A 20,704-nucleotide genomic window follows, 5' to 3' on the forward strand; every position below is an offset into this window, starting at 1 on the left:
TTATCCGTATGTAATAACAGATAAACGCTGACTCCTTGTCCAGCTGTATACAGTAGTTCCTCCCTTCTGCTCAATTGTATATAATAAACAACACTGAGCTTCCAGGATTCTGCAGCTTCTCCATCAGAGGGTCCAGTTCACACCCAGCTCTTCTGTATGTATTGTTTTTCTTCATTCTCTCACTGCCCCAGTCAGGTCAAGTCCCCCAATACCCCGGATCCCCTCGAGGATGTGGCATCCCATATTCTTCTCCAGAGGAGTTAAATAATTCACCTAAGTTCACCCACGAAGTAAAATAGTCCGGATGACACCCACCCCATCCCAGGGTGATCTGCTAAGATAAGGAAATAAGGGGACTTGGCAAAAATCTACAAGAGTCATAAAGAGCTGTAAAATAATCATCTAATCGTGAACAGCAGTTTATGAAGAATGAAGCATAGATAAGATTTGTCAGTGTGGTTTACTTGCTTTTTAATTTAATACCACCTCTCTCTGTGGCTTCCACTATAGCGTCATCTTCAGACACGATTATTTTGGGGAGTCTTTCATTGATAGACTATAAGTGTGGATAAGTGAGTCCACAAGAGCCCAAAATAAAGGGAAGTATCAAATATTTATTGGGGAAACACTCACGAACAACAAGGTAGAGAGCCAGTGCGGCCCTCTGCTCTGCGGCTCTAGCTGCAAACAGAACTCCTGACCACCACCGGAGAGAGCAAAGCGAGAAAGCCCCTTCCTTTCTCTTAAAAGCTCACATCAGCAGGCAGAAGACCATGCCCCTCTAGTCCAGTACCCCAAAAAACTATTGGTTGAATGAATTCCCACAGCAGTAAACTCTCCAGGACACCTCATATATGTTCACTTATTGATATGTCTGTTCTATACATTGGAAACCCATTCGCTCTGCAAACGGTCAGGGATACCAAAGTCAGATGAAGCTAGTGAAACACAGATCTCCCAAATTCTCAGCCTGGAGTAAGGATCACTGAGATGTGGTGTAGGAGGTCCTTCTGTTCATGTGTTGTTTTCATTGGTTAATGAATAAAGAAACTGCCTCGGCCTTTTGATAGGGCAGAACTTAGGTAGGCAGAAATAACAGAACTGGATGCTGGGAGGAAGAAAGCAGAGTCAGAGAGCTGCCATGAAGCCTCCAGAGTCAGACATGCTGAATCTTTCCCGGTAAGCCACTGCCACATGGCGATATACAGATTAATAGAAATGGGTTAAATCAAGATGTGAGAGTTAGCCAATAAGAGGCTAGAGCAAATGGGCCAAGCAGTGTTTTAATTAATATAATTTCTGTGTGGTTATTTCAGGGCTAAGCTAGCCAGGAGGCCAGGAGGAACAAGTGGGCCCTCACCCTGCAACAGAGATGTGACCCAAGAATTTGCATTTTTAACAGATATCCAGGAAATACTAACTCTGCCAGTGATGGCTGTTGTTTTTACTATGCTTGTTGGTCACACCAGAATCTACTGATATTTCACCTATCCCTCTGCCTCAAGGCCCCTCAGTCAGCCCCCAGCTTCTCAGACCATTGCCTGGTGGGATTTCCGATCCCACAGCACTGGCTACGGCCAAGGCCACCAAATGGTGGTTTTAACTAAGTCTCTATCATTCTATTTACCAATAAAAGACTCAGAGGTCAGATGTTGTGATGAAAACCTGCTAGATCAGAGAAGCCGAGAAGTAAAGAGCTGACCTTCCCTTTTGGCTGGAGACCCAACCAGAGAAGCATCTCTCCACTCACTCATCCCAATCAAAAATGACTATGCATCTCTCAGTCCCTTCCTTCTCCTTCTGGGGCATCTATCCATAGTCCTGGCTCCTCTGTCCTCTCTGTGGCTAATTCTTGTCAACTAGTTGCTGACTGATTCAAGGCTAATTTAATGAACATGGTTTCAGAGTTTCATAGTCCAATCAACTATCCTGCAACAGATCTCCTTTGAGGCACTACTGTAACCATTGCCTAAAAGTAAAGAATTCATAATATTAGAAGACAATGAGATATAATGAGGAGATGACTCAATTGGTTCAATGCTTGCTGAGAACTTGAGTTTGGTCCCCAGCACCCATGTAAGAAAGCTGCACACAAGCCTATCATCCGAGTGAGCTCTGGGAAGGTGGAGGCAGGGTCTTTGGGATTTGCTGGCCAGTCAAATTTAGCTGAATCAGTGAGCTCAAGGTTCAAGAAGAGTCTGTGTCTCAAAAACTGAGGTGGAGAGGAAGACAGGAAGATACCTGACTCAACTCCTGACTGCGTATGCACATATACATATAAACATGCTCTCTCTCTCTCAACGAAATCAGCTCCTAATTCTAACAAATGTATTTTCTGCACTGCAGGGAATTGTCTCAGGCAGATTAGAAGGAAGATTGTTAGAGGACCCGTTGCAGTAACCTGAGGCACAAACCCACAGGAGTCGTCCAGGCCTCCCACACTGCTGAGAAAAGAGAAGAGGAGGCGGCTGCAGCCAGCAGGGCTCTGGTTCCCACCCATCCTCCCCCACGGTGCTAGGGCACTGGCTTTTCTCTTTCACCTTACTGCTCCTGTCATCTCTCCTTGGCCTTCATTTTCCTCCCTCTCTGAGAACAGCGAGTCACGTTTAAGTGACGCAATCCTGCAGCCCGCTGTTCCTTTCATGGAAATTCTAGCTTCCGTAAGTACACATGCTACTCGACAGCCACAACGCAAAATGTTCCCAATGAATAATGCTTTGATTTGAACTTGAATGTGTTGTTCCTTTGAAGTCCTGGCTCTGCGTGAGTGATGTGCTGTGCAGTGTAGCTACAGCCAGCAGTGCCTGGAGGGATACCCCACCCCCTCTTTGTATGGTCCAGCTTTCCCAGATCCTCTTCAGCATCTTTGTCATTTGGCGGAAAAGGAAGAAGGTCTCTAGACAGTCAAGAAGGCAAATCCCAGAGCTTTGAAGGAAGTGTTTGCAAAGATTTAAACCTCCAGGATGGTCTGAAAGAGATTCCACTTTAAACAAGAACCTAGGGAAGGGCTGGTGCTTGACTCTGCTTCAGCCGAAGATAGGAAGTTTCTTCTGATAGTCTGAGATAAAGGAGGGTGGAAAGGGCTTATCAGTAAAGACAAAAGGTCTTCCGTCAGATTAACTGCAGGACTTCCTACAGCAGAGCAGACCAGCAAAAGCCAAGCACAAAAAGCCATCCTGTCCAGTGTGGTGGCTCCCTGTACTCCTGCCCTCCCTGGAGGCAGGAGGATTTTGGTGAATTTGAAGTCAACCTGAGCTGTGTAACAAGCTCCTCACTAGGCTGTGAAACCCTGCCTCAAGAGCGAGAAAATGGTCATTTGTATCAGGCAAGAAAGTTGCAGCAAAATGTGCTTTTCTTTTCTGAGGACAACAACTCAGTTTAAGGACCAGATTCCAGAGGACTGATTAGTACCGTCAACAAACGCCTCACCCAAACAGTCGTTTCTCTCCTACAACCCACCCTCACTCATCTAGATCAACAGTACTCTTAGACACAGACCGAGGGTCTCGTCAGTTACTAGGAAGGTCAGACAAATTGAACAAGGTAGCAGACACTAAAAGCAGAATCCACCCTGTTGTCCCAACCCCCTTCTCTTAACAGAAAATGGCTCCTTGCTGCCCCTAGCTGTCCCAGCTCAGAAAAGCCTATGATGAACAGGAAGAGAGAGCACTGGGTGGGCACCAGCAGAGATATAGATGGACAAGCATCCCCAAAGGTTCTCAACCCTATTCCCAATAGCTTACTTCAAAAGAGAAGAGCAATAAGAAAGCCCTAGCAATGCACCATGTTGTTCTTTGGGGCAGTAACGTGTCTAGCAATGTATACATACCTGCAGGGCAAACAACTGACTGGCCTTGGACTCAGTGGTCTGTTTCCCCATTTACACAATGTGCCACGTGGCGAGTCTCCTCCAAAGACAACCTCCTGAAATCTGTTAAGGATGCCGCACATCTCAGGAAAGAGTTTAGGAGACCCACACTCCTGACAAGACTATTCATAAGGTGAAAGTTTGAAACTCAAAATGCATTTTCCCAATGGAGTCATGCCACGTGGTAAGATGTCAAGACACCAAGTCAACAGATTCCAAATGTGCCATGATTGTTTACCAGGTTACATTTTAGGTGAGAGAAAAAAAAACTCATAACCAATGTCAGGCAGCCACTTAAAAAACATCATAAAATAAATTCACTCAGATAAACTGGATTAATCAGATCTGGGGAGCCCACAGGTTATCAGAGACTGAAAATCAGTTTTAATGTGGCTATTCCCTGCGTTGGTGCGAGCCTAGCATGAGGAAACACTCAGCAAATGTTTGCAGTCCAGACCTGAGGAAGTGCGGCTCCATGACACATGCTCCGGGTCAGAGGGACTCACTTTGCCCGCCCTTTCTCTTTTCAGAGCCAACTGGGAGCAAAGCCCAGCCTCAGCTTCTTCAATGATAGAATCACGCTGCAGGGTATTTGATCATGCTGCGAAACTCCAATAAGTGAGTTCCAGGACAGCCAGGCAATTACACAGAGAAACTCTGTCTCAGATAGATAGATAGATAGATAGATAGATAGATAGATAGATAGATAGATAGATAGATAGATAGATAAAAATTTAAAAATTAACCTTGGATCAGGAGTCAGAGCCGGTCACTAGTTGACAAGAACTAGCCATAGAGAGTACAGAGGACCTAGCAATGTGGATAGAGACACAGGAAGTAGCAGGAAGGGACTTAGAGATCCTTGGAATTTTTCGTTTAGGAAAGAGTGGAGAGGCTCACTCTCATACTGGGTCTCCTGCCAAAGAGAAAGGTCAGCTGGTTACTTCTCGGCTTCTCTGATCTATCAGGTTTTCACCCCAACATCTGACTCCTCTGAGTCTTTATTGGTAAATAGAATAACTTAGATAAAAATCAACACTTGGTGTCTGTACCCAAGTCAGTGCCTTTGGGGCAGAAATCCTGCCAGACTGCAGTCTGGGCGGTGGGGTGCTGACTGCCAGTCATAGGGGCGGACAGTAGTCAAAATATCAAGCAAGAAAGGAGCTTCAGGTACAATCGCTAAGTCAACTGAAAAACAACAGAATGGTAGCCTCAGTGTTATCACAGGGAGGACCTGTGGAGATTGGATGGCTTTTGTATTTTATGGAAAGATCAGCTCTACAGTAAGAACTCTAAATGCGGTGATGATGGCACTTTACCCAAACCTGTCCCGTGAGTGGCTGCCAGGTCATGCACCTGACCTCATTCAGCAGGCAAAGGCAGGTAGAGATAGGAAGTACAAGAAGAAACTACTGCAATTTCTATTTCTTTTTTGCACAAAAATATTAGAGAAAAAAATAACTATATATATCGTGGATTTATAATCATACGAATGGCAAGAGTGTCTGCTTATTTTTTTAAAAAATAAAAGAGCTTCCACATCAAAATGTTTGAAGAGCATTGAGTTATTCTTTAAGAGGGAGGTAAATTTTCCATAGAACACTAGAACTCATAAAACAAAAGAAAATAAAGTCAAAAAGGCTGCTGAGCAATGGGTGTTCCTGAGTTTAAGATACGGGTTTGTGCTAGCACCTGGGGCAAGAAGGAAGGAGTAAGGAATGGGATGCAGGTACAGGGCAAGCTCCTATTCCTGCAGGATGAAGAGCTCAGGAACGGGTGCACTCCGTGTTTGTGACGCATGCGTGTGCCAGACTCAACCCCAAAGCTAACCTCTCTACATACCAGGGACTTTGGATAGTGACTAGAATTGGTTCTTAGAAATGACACATTTCATGGTGTACAAGTTTGAACTATCTCTCCAACCCTCAAAGTTATCCTGAAAACATTTTCTCTGTTAGCCTTGCAAGAGACAACATGATGGGGGAGGGCGGTGGCGGGGGGGGGGGGGGGGGGGCCGGGGGGGCGGGGATGGAATGCTGGGCCGGACTTCCAGCAGCTGCCACTCTGTCTAACTTCTGTGATCAGCCTTGTCTCTGCGTAAATTGCCTCAGACCTCAAAATTCTGTTTTCTCACCTGGAAAAAGAAAGGAAGGAAGGAAGGAAGGAAGGAAGGAAGGAAGGAAGGAAGGAAGGAAGGGTGAGAGTGTGGTGTGTGTGTGTGTGTGTGTGTGTGTGTGTGTGTGTGAGAGAGAGAGAGAGAGAGAAGAGAGAGAGAGAGAGAGAGAGAGAGAGAGAGAGAGAGAGAGAGAGAGAACTAAAGCAGAATTCTAAGGCTTTAGTTTCTCATCCAGCCCTGTGAGGGCTGATGTGGGGATATTCTTCAATGATTTGCTCGTACACCTAGAGTCTGATGCAAAGGAAGTGTAGTAAGCCTGTCTGACTGTATCATCAGTCAATGCTTGACTAAGCACCTCCCATTCTTTCTTTTTTTTTAAATTGTATTTATTGAGCTATATATTTTTCTCTGCTCCCCTCCCCGCCTCCCCTTCCTCTTCTCTCCCACGATCCCCACACTCCTAATTTACTCAGGAGATCTTGTCTTTTTCTACATCTCATGTAGATTTGACCCATGTCTTAGGGTTCTCTTTGTTGTCTAGGTTCTCTGGAATTGTGAATTGTAGGCTGCTTTTTCTTTGCTTTATGTCTAAAAGCCACTTATGAGTGAGTACATATTATATTTGTCTTTCTGGGTCTGGGTTACTTCACTCAATATGATGTTTTCTAGATCCATTCATTTGCCTGCAAATTTCAAGATGTCATTATTTTTTTCTGCTGTGTAGTACTCCATTGTGTAAATGTACCACATTTTCTTTATTCATTCTTAAGTCGAGGGACATTTAGGTTGTTTCAGGTTCTGGCTATGACAAATAATACTTCTATGAACATAGTTGAGCACATGTCCTTGTGGTATGTATGATTGAGCATCCTTTGGATATACACCCAAAACTGGCATTGCTAGGCGAAGAGGACAACCTTCCCTGAATAGAGGAAGATTGGTCTTCAGTCAAGGGTATACAAGTAGCTGCACTCTGTTGATAGAAACTCCAAACAAGCTCTCAAAGCCTCCCATTCTTTTTTGATTATTCTTTTCTGTTTGTTTGTTTGTTTGTTTGTTTGATACAGGTTTCTCTGTGTAACAGCCCTGGCTGTCCTTGAACTCACTCTGTAGACCAAGCTGGCCTTAAACTCATAGAGATCACCCTGCCTCTGCCTCCCAAGTGCTGGAATTAAAGGCGTACACCACCACTGCCTGACTAATTATTTCATTTTTTCTTTGGTGGTTATTTTGAGATTGCATTTCACTATCTAGCCCAAAACAGAGGCTAACCTGGAACTCACTCTGTAATGCATGTTAACCCCAAATTCAAAATTCTCTTGCTGCGGACTCTGTGGTGCTAGTTTTCAGGTGTAGACCCCACAGCTGGCTCCACATCTGCTTCGGTGTCTTGATTTCGCCATTACTTAATTATTTGGAAGCTCATATACTGAAGGGAACTCAAGGCATTCACTCTTCAAAAGCTCCTTAATACAGATGAGTTTTGTAAGGGAGAGAGTAAGCGCGTGAAATCTCATTGATGTTTGAGCGTAGGAAGCTGGAGTCATGGGAATCAAATGCTTTCCTAATCCACAAGAATCAAAATAGGTATCACGGCCCCACCCTTATCCCTTACTGTAAAGATATATCCCAAACTTTCAATAAATGCTGGAACCCCAGATTGTACCAAATTCTGCGTGTCTATCTCTGTTATCTATCATCTATCCAACTGTCATCTATCAATCTTAAGTATATTCTCTATATAGGTCTTATTCTATACCTACATACCTATTATAAAGATTAATTTCTAAGTCAGGCATAGTAATTTCACAAAAATAACCAAAACTAAAGCAGAGTAATTGTTGTACACAGTACAGGCTAACAAGTTAAACATATGCAGTCTCTTTGAAAATATCTTATGGCACCTTCTGTACCCTTTTCCCTTAAGGGGAGCACCTCATGGCTTCTCTTTAGCATATCCAAGTTGCCAGCAACCCTACTCTTGTACCTGGGTAACAACAGGAGAACAGAATAGAGATTACTTCGGTCACTGAGATGGGTCAGTGGGAAGGTGACAACAGTGGGTCGATGCACTTGTCACCAAATCTGATGACCTGACCTTGATTCCCAGTATCTACAAAGTAGAAGATAAGAACCCACACACACTGCCCTTGACCACCACGTGTGAGCCACGGCATGTGTGTGTCCTCACACAAATAAATGCTTTTTCCATTTTTATTATTTTATTTATCTGTATATTTATTATTATATTTCATTACATTTTTTTTCAGGTAGAGATTACCCAAACACACCGTGTTTCTCTAACAGTGGATCTGATGATCAAGACAACTGCCGACTACCAGGTGAGCAGCACGCACAGCAGGGATAATGCTGGACAGAGAGGCGCTTGCAGGACTACACCAAACTACTCAGAACACTGTCCAATTTTCAACCTATGTTTAGTTCTGGGGTTTTCCGTTGAATATTTCCAGACACAGCTAAACTTAAGGAACTGAAGGCACAGAAAGGAAAAAAACAAAACAACCTATGGACAAGGAAGGCTACTGTACTGTCCCAAATGATTAAAATAAAGCAAATTCAATATTCAATACATCAATATACTGAAGATAAGTACCTTCCATTTTTAATTGCCTCTTTCTTTGTCCCCAGATTCTATGTGATCATCTAAAAGGCATCTAGCATTTAAAGATAAATGAAAAAAATCGGAGACAAACAAGCAGTATTCATTGAGTTGCCAGATTCATTAAAGACATTCCTTTAAAGAAGAAGTTGGAAGGATTCAAGAGCCTGGAGGCAGCAATTGCTGGGAGTACAGCCGGTATAAACTGGATTTGCACGCATTCATTTTCTATCATAGGATTCTGTCTTCCATAGCCTACCCACTATTCTCAGGTTGGGAGCCCCTGGCTTATCAGATTTATTTCCCAAAGGGCACACTTGTGGAAAATAAACAGTCAACCTGAAGTTATGTACACTTCCCAGGTTCAAGGACAAGCCAAGCTTGAACATTGTGGCAAGGAACTAAAAGTGTAAAGACTGACCTAACAGATGTTGGGGGGGGGGAGGGGGAGAGAGAGAGAGAGAGAGAGAGAGAGAGAGAGAGAGAGAGAGAGAGCGCCTAGACAGCTAAAAATAATTCCAACTGAAATTTAAAAATCACTGATACGATTTCACATCATATCCCAAGGTCATAGATATGGCGCTGGTTAAGATAAATGTGTTGCAAAACAAAACCAATGGTCGTGGAGTGGATCTTAGAAAGGGACAGTGTGGGGACCAGGGTAGGCATGGGGAGTAGAGAGAACCAGGGCAGGAGAATAACCAGAAAGCATTATGTGCATGTAGGAATTGTCAGAGAACTCACTAGATAAAAACTGTAAGGTCACTCATGCAGAGGGATGCCACAGTGCCATGGTCACTAGAGATGACCAAGTGTGAGGGGAGCAGTAAGTAGCTAAAGAAAAGACCCTGAAGTGCAAGTCTGGGTTCCGATAGCACAGCACTGTGGCTATTGGTTAAAGCAAGCTATGATCATTCCAAACTACTGCCGTATTTAAAAAAAAACAAAAACAAAAAAAACCTCCTGGCACATAAAAATGATTGAGTTCCAAGAGTTTCACTCTGGCTAGCTTGTCATACATTGCACTCCCGTCATAAGTTATGAGAACACACTTCATAAAGATGTACCAGAGCTATAGTTCAATAGAAGAATGGGGGAAATAGAAATTTAAAAGTAGCACATCAAAAATAAGTGGGAATAGAAAACAAATGTTATTCTCATCTTCAACAGAAAAAAAAGTCTGAAACCAATGGCAACATCTTGTCATCCGGCTGCACTTTACAAGAAGAAAATGGATAAGTGCCAAAAATATTAAAAACTGTTTACAGAGATATTATTAGGAAGTTTCAGTTATGAAAAGAATACTGGAAAAATATTTGTGTAGAGTTTCACTCTGTTAATGAGTACAGCAAACAGGAATTATCTGCATACTACTGTCTTGTCTACAAAGGGAAGGAACTGGGCCCCAGGACAGCTCCTGGTCCTGGATCCAACTGTAGAACATTGGCTCTGGTGCTATCATTAGCAAGAAACCCAGATTTTTATAGAAATTATTTAACCGCTATAGGTTTCCTTCTAAATCATAAAATGACTGTTGAGACCATGTGACATTGTGCTGAACTCACAGATTACAGTAGCCAGAGATCTCAGCCACTGTCCCATTGGCTCCAAAGCAGCCATCGGCAGTTCCCACGATGGCAGCCACACAACTCACCACAAAACCGGTGTCTCCATCTTCACAGCAGTGCAATACCAGTGCTACAAAGGGTCCGCAAGCAGAGCAACGGGCCAGCCATACCTCTCCCCCACCCCCAGGGCCATTATCTTATCCTGGAATCCAGCAGCAGCCAGCATCAGTGAACGATGTTGGGTAGAGGCCCTGGAATACCGGGCATGAGTTAAGGAAGATTGTTTAACACTAGTGTTACACACTCTGTGTGGCTAGAGCTGTGGACTTGGCTCAAACAGAGCACACCTGGTATATAAGAGTATCCGTGGATCAGTTAGTATGTGTCCTGGTAGAGACAAGAAGGGTATTATCTTTGTAGATAGTAAGCAGTGAGTCTGAGTTTGTATTGAGTTTAGCTCTCCATCTCTGGATCAGTGACGTTTTGTTTTGTTTTTGTTTTCTGACCTATCTTCCACCAATTTCCATCAACTATGTTTATTCTGATGTTAAATAATTTCAATTTGCATCCTTTTTTTTTTGAGTTCTGGGATTTATTTTTCTCTCTTCTCCAGTCTGTTAGGTCAGTCATTACTCTTTTAGTATCTTGCCAAAACCTTCATACATGTCTTGTTCCTGGGAATTGTTGTTGCTTTAGTCTGGACCTGATAAATCCCATATTGGAAGTGTCAGCAGGTCTGTTTCTCTTGTCTGTTGTTTCTGTTGACAGTGGTTTATGTTCACTCTTTGTATGCTATAGAGTATCTGAAAAGACTGGAGAAATAATTTGATATATATTGTCTTTCCCCTAAGATTATTGACATAAATAAAATTATTTTATCTATACCAGTAGGACATGTGCATGCATGCGTGTATGCACGTGTGTGTGCATGTGTATGTATGTGTGTATATATGTAGGTATGTGTATGGGTGTGCATATGTGTGTGTATTTTGTAGATGTGTGTGTGTGTGTTGTAGATAGATGTGTGTGCGTGTGTGTGTGCGTATATGGGGGAGTGCTCCCCCAGGACCTGTCTGTCTGTCACTCCCCAGCACTGGGAATATGGGGGAGTGCTCCCCCAGGACCTGTCTGTCTGTCACTCCCCAGCACTGGGAATATGTAGTCATGGTGCCACACCTTGTATTTTACACAGCGCTGGGATCCAAACTCAGGTCCTCATGCTTACACACCAAGCACTTTACCCACCAATCCATCTTCCCTCAGCCAAGTGTCGTTAAAACAATCACAAGTTAGTGATTTCTTTTGTCCCTCACCCTGCTGCCTTTATCTCTGGCCATGCTGGGAATTGAACCTAGAGACCTGTGCACACCAGGCAAGTAAGCACTCTACCACTGAGCTCCAGTTCCAGCCCTGAGCTTAATTTTCTTATATTATCACACAGTTCTTTTTAATAAAAGTAACTCAGAGAGATGCCTTTATTAAGCCGCGTGGCTTATAAGTTGATGGGATTCCCGCTGCATGATGTCACCCTTTCTAACTCCTGAGGTTCATCACGTGTCTCCTGCCATTCTCATTCAACTCTTCTTTGAGCTGTTATAAACTTCCCCCAGCCAACGACGACTCCTCATCTAAAAGGGTTCAGACGAAGTATTTGGGAGTGTTCATGTGAAAACGATGGTTGTTTTCATGATTGTGTCCTTCTTTGTAGGAGCCAAATCTAAAAAAGAAATAACCAACATGGGGAAAGTGTGCAGAAAGCAGGGGCGTTCTTACGGAGAATTTCAACCATAAGTACAGTACTTTTATCTTGTTATCACAGCATGAGTATTGATAAGATCAATCCATAAAACAGCAAGTAATGAATCAGATGAAAGGGAAATCACAAAGGATTTGTGGGAAAGGCGGATTGACATCTTAACTTCAACCCACTCTCCCCGATAACAGAATATTTCCAAAGCACAAACGTTCAGGGACCATCAGTTAGTGGGTAATGCTGCTGGGAAAACACGGGAGTTTTCTCTCTCGTCCTGGGCTTGAATACCATCTGCCTGATAGGCACCTGAGGTTTTATCCTCATGCATTTGTGCCTATACAAAATCTGCTTTGGCTCAGAGCTTCTAAATTGCCCACAAGTGTTGCAGGTTCCCTTTGCTTCCCCAAAGGATCACTAACCCCACAGCCTTAGTCAAAGGGACGTAATACTCAGGGCACTGAGAGCAAAGGCCACGACAGTGAAGCCATAGACTGTCTTCACTATCTTGGCAGCCATGCTAACCAGTCAGTCTCTGTGCTGCAGATGGCAGGAGTCTGTTCACCACCTTAAGGTGAGAGTGAAGATGGTAAAATTTTGCAGAATCTTTGATTCTGTGGTTCTTCACCTACAACTAAATCCCCAGAAAGTAAGAAAAAATGTGTCCAAGGACATAAGAAAGAGCTTTTGGAAGACTTTTGGCAATAATGAGAGAATCAATGTGCAAAATCAACTAAACTGATGAACTAAAATTCAGCAATCCATACAGTGAATAGTATGCAATCATGAAAATGTTTCAGGGAGAATATTGTGGCAGAAAGTCCACAACATATGACTTGGATGAGTAACAGCAGATTCACAAAGAGGAAACACACATTCATACATGTAAGTATAGATAGATTATTATATATTTTCCTACATTTATTAAGAATTAATGATCTACATTATTGCATGGTATATAAATATATACAAATATGAGGTCAGCAAGATGGCAGAGTGAGGCTTTCCAATGCTCATTCCCTCATAGAAACATCAGTTTAAACAACTATCCGCATGCAAAAATACCTTCGCAAAGGTTAAAGAACTCAGGTGAGTGATAAAAGTACTAGAAAGAGCGAGGTGGTGATGGCGCACGCCTTTAATCCCAGCATTCAGGAGGCAGAGGCAGGCGGATCTCTGTGAGTTTGAGGCCAGCTCGGTCTACAAAGTGAGTTCCAGGACAGGCTCTAAAGCTACAGTGAAACACTGTCTCAGAAAACCAATAAATAAATAAATAAATAAGAAAGAAAGAAAAGAAAAAAAGAAATGGGGAGGGGAGGGGAAAGTGATGGGAAGAGAGAAGTATTGGAAGGGAGGGGGAAGGGTAGATATGGTCTTAGCAGAGTTATAAGATGTTTTGTGTAAGCCTCATGTAACTACAAAGAAAAATCTTCAGTAAATAAATCTAGTAAAAAAGGAAGACATCAGAAGAAGAATTCAGTAAAAGAACCACAAAGCAACCAAAAAAAAACCCAAAACCAAAAACAAAACCTGTTGTTTAATGGCAACTGTGAGTTCTTATCTATCAATTACTTTAGGTGTAAATGGATCACATTTTCTGTCCATGAGACAGTTTGCAAACAAGTGAGGTTGTTTTTTGTTTTGTTTTGTTCTTTTAGATCCAACTATACGCTGCCTGTGCGACTCAATTTAGCTTTAATAGCATATGTGGGCTGTAAGGGAAGGGCTGCAAAGATGCTCCATTCAAATGACAACTAAGAGTGAAAAGAGTGGCTATACTTAGAGAAGATACAATAGACTTCAAATTAAAAGCTGTCACAAGAGTCAAAGAAGGTCACTATGTAACGATAAGGGACTCAGTTCATCAATGGAAGGTAACAATTGTATAGGAGTATATGTGTCCTCAGGGTGTCTGAGCATAAAAAGGGATACTTTAAAAGAAGGCATTAGCAGAAGAGGAATTCATTAGCTATTTTCAGCAACAGATGCTGGACAAAACAGATTCAACACTGTACTAAAGCAAAATGAACTCAACAGATATATATATATATATATATATATATATATATATATATATATATATATAAAATATTCCAGTAAGACAACAGATTAAACGTTATTTTCAAACTCATACATGGAACATTCTCCAGAACCGGCCCTTAGTCCGGGCATACACACACAAAAAATTATCTTAGTAAGCTTAAGAACACTTGAACCATAGCAACCATCCTTTCTAAACACAATAGTATGAAACTGAAAGACAATATCCAGAGGTAAAATTTCTCCACAAGTGTGGAGAAATTAAAACAACCTACTCACAAATGGCCAATGATTCAAAGAAGGAATAAAAAAGAAAAATATTAAAATATTAATGTGAGTTAAAATGGAAATACAACATACCAAAGCATGCATATATAGTAAGAGCGGTTTTAAGAGAGAAGTCTGCAGCAATAACTATATGGATTGTGGAGGAAAGACTTAAAGGGAGAATTTTATGCCTTAGTAATAAGCTAGAAAAAGAACAAACTATGCCATGAGTTAATGTAGGAAATCATAAAGATCAGGACAAAATAATGAGAAGATAGAAAAGCAAAAGATCAAAGAGACTGAAAGTCAGCCTCTAGAAAAGAATGAAACACTGATCAACCTTTAGCTACACTTTCTAACAATAAAGAGAAACCTCAAAGAAAACTATGAGTGAAAGTTATCACAGAAATGCAAAAGATCGCCAGAGTCTACCATGAGCAATTATCTGCCCACAAACTAGATAACCTAGAAATGGATTTATCCACAGAAATATGCAACCTACCAAGATGATATTCTAAAGAACTGTCAAGTATAAACAGCTTAGTAATGAATATGAAGACTAGGTCAGTTATCCACACCGTCCCCCCACCCAAAAAACTCATCTCAAGACCTGGTTCTGCTGATATCTTCTATGCAACACTTAAGGTTAATGCCAGCCCTTCTCAGACTCTTCCAAAATATCGCAAATGAGAGAACTGTTCAGATAAGTACATTTTGTAGTCAGAAAATTCAATAGAAAAAAAAAAACAGGAGCTAAATAGACATTTCTGAAAAACAAAACAAGCAAACAAAAAAGGCATTTAAACAGCTGACAGTTATATGGGGAAACGCTGCAGATCACTAACCAAGGAAACAGGTGACTCACAAGGAAAGAGATGGCCCTGCAAGATGACTGACTAACGCTGCCTCTCCCATGACCCGGTTAAGCGGGAAGAGTCAGCAAAGAATACAGTAAGGCTCGGGCTCAATTGGTAGGGGGCCTGCCTAGCATGCCAGAAGCCTTGGGTGCAGTACCCTTACTGCTCACACTCAGTGTGGAACTGTAATTGTGGTGGTGAAGAGGTGGACGCAGAACAATCAGGAGTTCAAGGTTATCAGTCACCCTTGACTGAGGAGCAGCAGGTAGCAACTGAATTTCAAAGCGTCATAATAGCAGAAGGAAACTCCCTGCTGGGCGAATCTCCAACGGGCAAGTCCCCGAGACCACAGACCCCGAAATGTCCTTTGTTTCTGCTGTGCCTTTCCACGTTTGCTGCTTGCATCTGTCTCTCGTATCTGACGTGGTGTGAATGGGTGTGGGAAGATCCCCACCGCCTGTATGTAGTGGGCTTACCTCATGGAGACATCCCATTCTACAGGGCATTTTACCTGTGGATTATTATGAAGATGATTTCTTCCTAAGTTGTACTGTCTAACTGATGATAACAATGTTAGTTTAAATAGAGTTTTGAAGATTAAAATTATAAACAAGGACGTGTCACCCAGCTACAACACATGAATATTGAGGAGCCGTATAGACCGTGGCTTAGGTTAAAGACTAAGAAAAACAACTGAGTAGCAGTAGCGCAGCTAGCTTAAATTCTCTTAACCTTATTGGGAGATGTATTCACAGGTTTCAGAGTGCGACACAGCTGAAACAAGGCTTTGAAAATAACTTAAAGGTCAACTAGGACAGCTTTGAGGTGACAAACCCAAGACGACAATCTAAAGTTTTAAAAAGGCACTTAGCTGTGTGGGGAGAACTCTTTAAGGGAACAAGAACAAAGCAGGCCAAATATCATTGGCTGAATACATTGCTTGTCCACACAGTTAATCTATAACAAATTGCTTGGGTATGAACGTCCATGGGTTCCTGGGATGACTTGTTTTTCACCTGTAATGTGTAAAATGTTTAATCACGTAAGGGATATAAAAAAACATGCTGTTCTTTCCTGTTTGCTTTGTAGTCGTTGTAATCATTCACTTGAAAAACAGCATGTAACCACATTGTAATATTTATATTGCCTGGAAGATTTGGCTGAGGTATGTAAGCTGTAAGGGAAAGAATAGAGAGAGAATTAGAGAGAAGAAAACATCAGGAATGAGAGAGTTAGATAGAGTTAGGAAAACAACAAGAAAGAGAAAAGGAACAGAGAATACAAACGAAGAATAAAGAAAAGGTTGGAGCAAACCATGAAGAGAGTGTGTGAGTGTTTTTGCCCTTAACCCCCTCAGAAAGAAAAGCCTAGTATCTGACAACGCCATGAATTCATTCTGAGCCCTGTGCTGTTGGACGCTGGTCCCCAAGACAGCAAGAGTTCACAGCCATCCTTAACTCCAGCTCTGGGAGCCCTGTACTCATATGACCTCCAAAGGCAACAGCACATACATGGTTCACATACATACATGTAGGAAAACACTTGCACATAAAATAAAATTAAGAAATCTTTTCAAAAAACTTTAATGATTTTGTATTTTAGTTCCTTTCATTCGTTCATTTGATTTTGTTTGCACATTTCTCATTATTGGGCAATCTTTAAACTTTTTCTTTTTGTGTCCATTTATTCTTTGTTTTTCTTCCCCTCCCACTCTCTAATTTATAACTTTTTCTTTTCTTTTCCCCCCAGAAGCTGTTTAGTACTTGGACAGGAACAAACATGTAAACCAGTGAAATAGAATATAGGATGTAGAAATCAACCCACACCACTACAGCCATGTCATCTTCAACAAGGTTTAAAAAAAAAAAAACAAACCATGGGGGAAACCAATCTGTTCAACAAGTGGTCCGGAAAAAGTGAATTTCCATGTGTGCAAGAAGGAAACTGAAAACTGGAGCCTCACTTTGCCCTAGGATCGATTCAGAATCAACTGGAGGTCTGCATCAAAGTTGAAAACTTTGAAACTGTTAGAGGAGAACACGGGTAAACACGTCAAGATACAGGCGCTTTCTGACAAGGGCTCGACTGTCAGAAAACAACCAGAGTGGAGGTGCATAAAACTCAGAGATTGTGCCCAAAGTGAAACCATCACCAGAGTACAAAAAAATCTGAAAAAAAAATCAGAACTTGAAAAAAAATTATTTTCCCACTACACATCAGTCAGGTAATTAATATTCAGAGCACCCGAAGAACTGCAAAATTTAAACATAGAAAATCATCCAATCAATAAATGGGCTAATCAAATAAATAGACAGTCCTCAAGAGAAGGACAATAAACACAGAAGGTCAATAAATATTTGAAAAAGTATTCAATACCCTTAATCACATGGGAAATGAAAATTAAAACTAGAGATTCCATCTTATCCCAATCAGAATGTCTGTTACCATGGAAACAAACGCTGGTGAGGATGTGGGGAAAGAAGGGTACTTCTGTTCTCTTGGAGGGAGTGCAAATGTGTATAGTCGCTATGGAAAAAGTTAGGGTGCAGCTTTTCCAAAATGCTAAAGCTGGAACTACCCTATGACCCATCCATACCATTCCTGGTTGTCTACCCAAAAGGCTATAAATGGACACTCCACAGAGACCCCCCGCACGGCCACGTGCCTTTCCTCTCTATTCACAATTGCTAGGAAATGGAGCCTACCTCGATGTCCCTCAACCTAGGAGTGGCTAAAGAAAGAAAAAAGGTGGTATACACACAGTGGAATTTCATTCAGTCACAGGGGAAAACTGACATCACCTGCAGAGAAGTAGATGGAACTGGAAATCATTACGTTAAACAAAATAAACCAGGCTCAGGAAGACAGATGCCACATGCTTAATGTGTGGACTAGAGATTGAATTGTGCATTCACGTGTGTGCATGCGTGCATGTGTGCATGCGTGTGTGTGATTAAAGTTATAAAGGGGAGCACGAGAGGAGAGGTGAGATGTTGAGGAGGGTGAGGAGATGAGGAAGAGATGGTAATGAATGCGTATGACAGACTATCCCACTGTCTGGGGGAAGGAGAGTTAAAAGGTGGCAGGATGAGTTAAAAGGGGGAAATGATAAACAGGAACTAAGTGTAATGACATATATGTTTGAAAATGCCATAATGGAATCCATCATTTCATATGCTAACTTCAAAGTTGAATTTAAAGGGTTCTCTGGGGATACCTAGTCAGCAAAATGCTTGCTGGGTTAGCGTGGAGACCTGAGTTTGATTCCTAGGACCCGCATTTAAAAAGTCAGGTGTGGTGGCATGCTCTTGACAACCAGGTGCTGCAGAGACAGGGACAGGCAGATGGCAGGGCAGGCCGGCCAGTCAGTTTAGCCTAATCGGTGAACTACAGACTACTGAGGAACTATTTCAAAGACTAAGAACAGCTCCTGGGGAATTAGGAATGATACACACCAGACTGACCTGTGTCCACACACACTGGAATATTATTCCGCTTTTGAAAATAAGGAACTAGGGAGGGCAATGGTGGTGCATGCCTTAAATCCCAGCACTCGGGAGGCAGACCTTTTTAAAAGTCATACTTGCAGAAGCAGCATGAGCAGTAACATTGGCGGCCTGGGGCTGACTGCGAGAAGACACAGGTCAAAGGGCGTGATTTCAGTTCTGCTACTTGAAGGCATCATGACTAGAGTTAATAATGACGCAGCAAATATATTTAAGACAACTGAAAGAATATAGCACGATTTTGTAATGAAGGCGAGCCTCCCCCAACACCTTCATTATTTTTGTAACTGAGAAAGAAAATAGACCTCACTCAGCCACGGCTGTCTTGGCTCAATCTGCAGTTGTGGTTTGCCAAAAATAGTTTATTGGTCTTTTGCCACACTCCTGGTATATGAAGAATAAAAAACCAAGAAAATCTTTTCTGCCTAAAATTTTTATTTAAGAAGTCATCTCATTCATCTAACTGCCCATTAGAATAACCCAGGAAGAGGGAAAAAAAAATGAACCCCTGCACTAACTATTTTTATGTCAACTTGATAGGGACTAGAATTGTTGAAGAGATGGGAGCCTTATTTGAGAAAATGCCTCCATAAGATCGGGCTGCAAGCATGTAGGAAATTTTCTTAATTAATGGCTCACATGAAAGAGCCCAGTTCATTGTGGTGGGAGCCATTCCTGACTTGTTGGCCCTGGGTGCTATAAGAAGCAGGCTGAACAAGTCATGGGGAGCAAGTCAGTAAGCAGCACTCCGCCGTGTTCTGCATCAGCTCCTCCCTCCAGGCTCCTGCCATGCTTGAGTTCCTGTCCCCACCTCCTTTGGTGATGAACTGTGGTGTGGAAGCACACACCAAATAAAGCCTCTCCTCCCCAAACTGCTGTTGGTCGTGTGTTTCATCACAGCACTAGAAACCCTAAGACACGCGTTCTGAAACTGACACGTGTTCAGTGGGAATTACACTATTTTAAAAAAAGATTTATTTATTTAATATGTCCATAGTGTTCTGCCTGCGTGTACACCTGCACCCCAGAAGAGGGCACCAGATCTCATTACAGATGGCTGTGCGCCACCATGTGGTTGCTGGGAATTGAACAGGACCTCTGGAAGAGCAGCCAGTGTTCTTAACCTCTGAGCCATCTCTCCATGCTGGGAATTATGCTTTGGAGTTGAAACTAGTGCGGGGCTAACAATATGCAGCTGGGTATTTTCCACAGCCGCTCCACAGAACAGAGAGGCTGGCTCCACCATCTCTTTCCCCTTATGTCCCCAACAGGAGAGAAACACAGTAACAAAGCCAAGCTGGCTTTTCCCTCTCCTTGCCTTAATCACTACACTCTGGGGCAGTCCTCTCAGGAAGTACAAGGAAGTAAACAAATCAAACAAAGTGTAGTGTAGTCCCTGGCAAAGTCTGAGAAATTGCCGAAGCTGTGAGTTAGTGAGTTAGAAATCTACAGTGATACAATGTCAAGGGCATTCTCGGTGGGCTCATCGGCATGGAAGTACGGTCTCACCATCCACCGCGGCACTGATTAGAGCCCACGCTTCAGATCATAGGCTTGGCTACAAACAGATCTCTTAGATAACCACTATGAAAAACTAAACAAAATGAAATTCAATAGCTCTTTCATGGGAGAATGCCTGCGAGGTAAGGGAATTACCCACACTGCACAGTCCCAGTGCGAACTGCCCATTAGAATAACCCAGGAAGAGGTCTTTATGACCCCAACCCAAGCATCATCCCAGGGAGTCCTAACGAGTTGCTCTGGGGCAAGACTCAACAGTGCAGTTTTCAAAGGCTCTCAGGCTGAAGGGAAGGTGCAGCCGGCTAGACACACTGTAACCCTGCGGTGCTAATGGGCATCCTTCCTCCTCCACGGCTCTGCCACCCACTAGTCATTTAAGCCTAATGCAGTGCATTCCTAAGCCTGAGCTTCCTCCTCAATAAAATGCTGGTAACAGCAGTTAACAACCAAACGAGTTAAATTGAGGTAACTCTTTAGGAGTCTGGAACAGAGCAGGAATATGGGAACATTCAAATGTTCACTGTCACAGTCATGCTACTGGTGATGATGGTGGTGGTGGCGGTGGTGATAATGGTGATGCTGATGATGGTA

The 20,704-nt window shown here is 42.5% G+C and overlaps 1 protein-coding gene across 1 annotated transcript in view; it reads right to left on the bottom strand.

Moving 5' to 3' along the window:
• Positions 1–11,629: 11,629 nt before the first annotated feature.
• Cwh43 (cell wall biogenesis 43 C-terminal homolog) overlaps positions 11,630–20,704 on the bottom strand; it is a 45,919-nt gene continuing 36,844 nt past the window's right edge. The window contains exon 16 of the mRNA XM_048415017.3: positions 11,630–11,889. Coding sequence (XP_048270974.3) covers positions 11,811–11,889 — 79 coding nt within the window. The 3' untranslated portion in view covers positions 11,630–11,810. The remainder of the gene's footprint in view (positions 11,890–20,704) is intronic.

This window comes from Myodes glareolus, chromosome 8 (assembly GCF_982192425.1).
Source record: "Myodes glareolus chromosome 8, mMyoGla1.1, whole genome shotgun sequence".
NCBI lineage: Eukaryota > Metazoa > Chordata > Mammalia > Rodentia > Cricetidae > Myodes > Myodes glareolus.